Genomic DNA, 2124 nt, shown 5'->3' with positions numbered 1-2124 from the left:
GCAGCAGCCCAGCAGTACGCGGAAGGGGCTGAATGGATTGAGCAGCGGCGCGTAGCACTGAAAAAGTTGCACGATGACTACGACGCTGCGCGTGCGGAGGAGGCACTCATGCAAGCGGGCATTGAGGAGCGCGAGCACCGTGCGGAGAAGAGCCGCCAAACCCGATCATCACTGGAAACGCATGTCACTGGATTGGAGAATGAGGTGGAAACAATACGAGAGGAACTTGGACGCTCCATAAAGGAGCGCAACAACGCCCGTATCCGTTTGGAGCAGTCAAAGGTGGCAGTGCGCGACAAAACAGCAGCTCACGAACGTCTCACGGCTAAAAGGGATGACTTGAAAGAACAGAAGAGTAGCGTGTACAGTAAGGGAGCGGATCTTTCGACGCAGTTGGCCACGATCGGCAGGCTCTTCAAGGAGGCGCAGGATGCTGAAAAGCAGATGGATAAGGAGACTGAAATGTTGAAGAAAGAAAATTTTACGATGAGTGAGAGGCTCAAAGAAGTGCGCCGGGAACAATCAGATCTTCTCGCGGAGATAAGTGGTGGGCAGCTGCAGGCTCAGAATCTGAGGACCAAAATCGGGCAACTCGACGGCCAGTACTTCGCGCAACAGCAGGTGCTTTACGGTGTAGAGTTTTCCGTTCAGCAGATGCAGCGGAAAGTTAACCGCGCCAAGGGTGAGCGGTCTTTGGATGAGCGCAACAAGCTGCATGAAAAAATAGCAGCTTTGCAGAATACATTGAACGATTTAACAAAGCAGCAGCGCGCGATGGAGACTCAGGTTAAGCGTGTGCGCGAAGAAACGTGGCACGCAAATGTCGAGTTGGAACGGCTTACTTCAGAGAAGAAGGTCGCGGGGGAGAAGTTGTTGCAGCTGAGTCTAGGTTGCGACAGCTGCACTGCCGAACTGACAAAGCTTCGCAAACAACACGAAGAGAAGTTGGTGCTTGTTGACACTCAAGAGCTGCAATTACAGGATCTGAAGCGCACATTGCATCAGCGGAATGGTGAGCTCGGTACTCTCGCCGAGCGGAAGCGACAGTTAACATGTGATATCGCGGAGCGGCTTTCTGAGATTGCCGTGCATCATGATATGATGAAGATGGAGGCTAAACTCGTAGAGGAGCAGCGGCGGCGTCTTGTGTCAGATTTGCGTGAGAGGCAAAAGGCGCTTGTCGGCCTTCGCAACCGTTACGACGTTCAGCTCGTGCGTCTTGATCCTGAGAAGGCAAATTGGACTCCAGCGCAAGTTGTTATGGAGGCAGCGCGCGAGCGGGAGGATTTGCAATTGCGTGGTGACACCTTAGATGCCCGCGTGAGCCGAATGGAACGGGAGATGGCAAAGTTAAAGCGGACACTAGATGTCATTCGCGCGAGCAATTCGAACTACCGCCACATGTTTGACCCCGTGCCGGAGAGTCACGACATGGTAAAAATGCGCATAGCACTCCAACAGCAGCAACGAGACTTAAAGGCAGCTGTGAGTCGACGCGTGATGGAGCTGAATGATTACCAGCAGGTAATGGAAAGCAAGGAGCAAGACCTCCGGCAGACACTGGAAAAAAAGGAGAGGGCGCGAGCTACCGTAGAAAACCTGCAGCAAGCATGCGAGCAGGTACATGAAGGGATTATGCAAGCCCGGGAGACAGTTATTCGCTACACCCAAACCATACAGAAGGCAAGCGCCAATGTAGCACCGGAGGTTGTGGCAGATGTCGAACTCCAGGAGAACCGGGAGATGTTCAACAGTGCGTTGGGTCGCTTGCTGCAGTTGGCACAACAGCATGGTGATGAAGTTCGCCACCATGTGCAGACCTTGCTGGCCAGTCGTTTTGTAGTTGAGTAGCATTTCGAGGGAATTGGCAAGCGGTGATTTGTCGTTCCTTGCGTATGTGGAGGAGACAAAGTAGCTTTTATGGGAAGCATCATCTATGTATATGTTGAATTGTGTGAAACTTTCTGTGTCGCCCACAACTATCGAATTGTTAGGACAGCAACTCCTGCGCATCCTACGTTGTAGTTCCTGTCAGTATCGCCACATTTGTTCTGACCTTTTCTCCCTCAGTGATGGTGATTATCTTTGTGAGGAAGAATTGCGACAAAAAACTGTTAATCGCAC

At 52.0% G+C, this 2124-nt stretch overlaps 1 protein-coding gene across 1 annotated transcript; it reads left to right on the top strand.

The window, feature by feature from the left end:
• Window positions 1-108: 108 nt before the first annotated feature.
• On the top strand, window positions 109-1851 carry TEOVI_000391200 (uncharacterized protein; the record flags this gene model as incomplete). The annotated part of the gene is made up of 1 exon (XM_067226746.1): window positions 109-1851. One exon carries the CDS (start codon window positions 109-111, stop codon window positions 1849-1851), a length of 1743 nt encoding a protein of 580 aa, XP_067082847.1.
• Between the last annotated feature and the right edge of the window lie 273 nt (window positions 1852-2124).

The sequence above is a fragment of the Trypanosoma equiperdum genome, assembly GCF_001457755.1.
Source record: "Trypanosoma equiperdum strain OVI genome assembly, contig: ctg_839, whole genome shotgun sequence".
Taxonomy (NCBI): Eukaryota; Euglenozoa; class Kinetoplastea; order Trypanosomatida; family Trypanosomatidae; genus Trypanosoma; species Trypanosoma equiperdum.
This window is presented reverse-complemented; position numbering and strand designations above follow the sequence as displayed.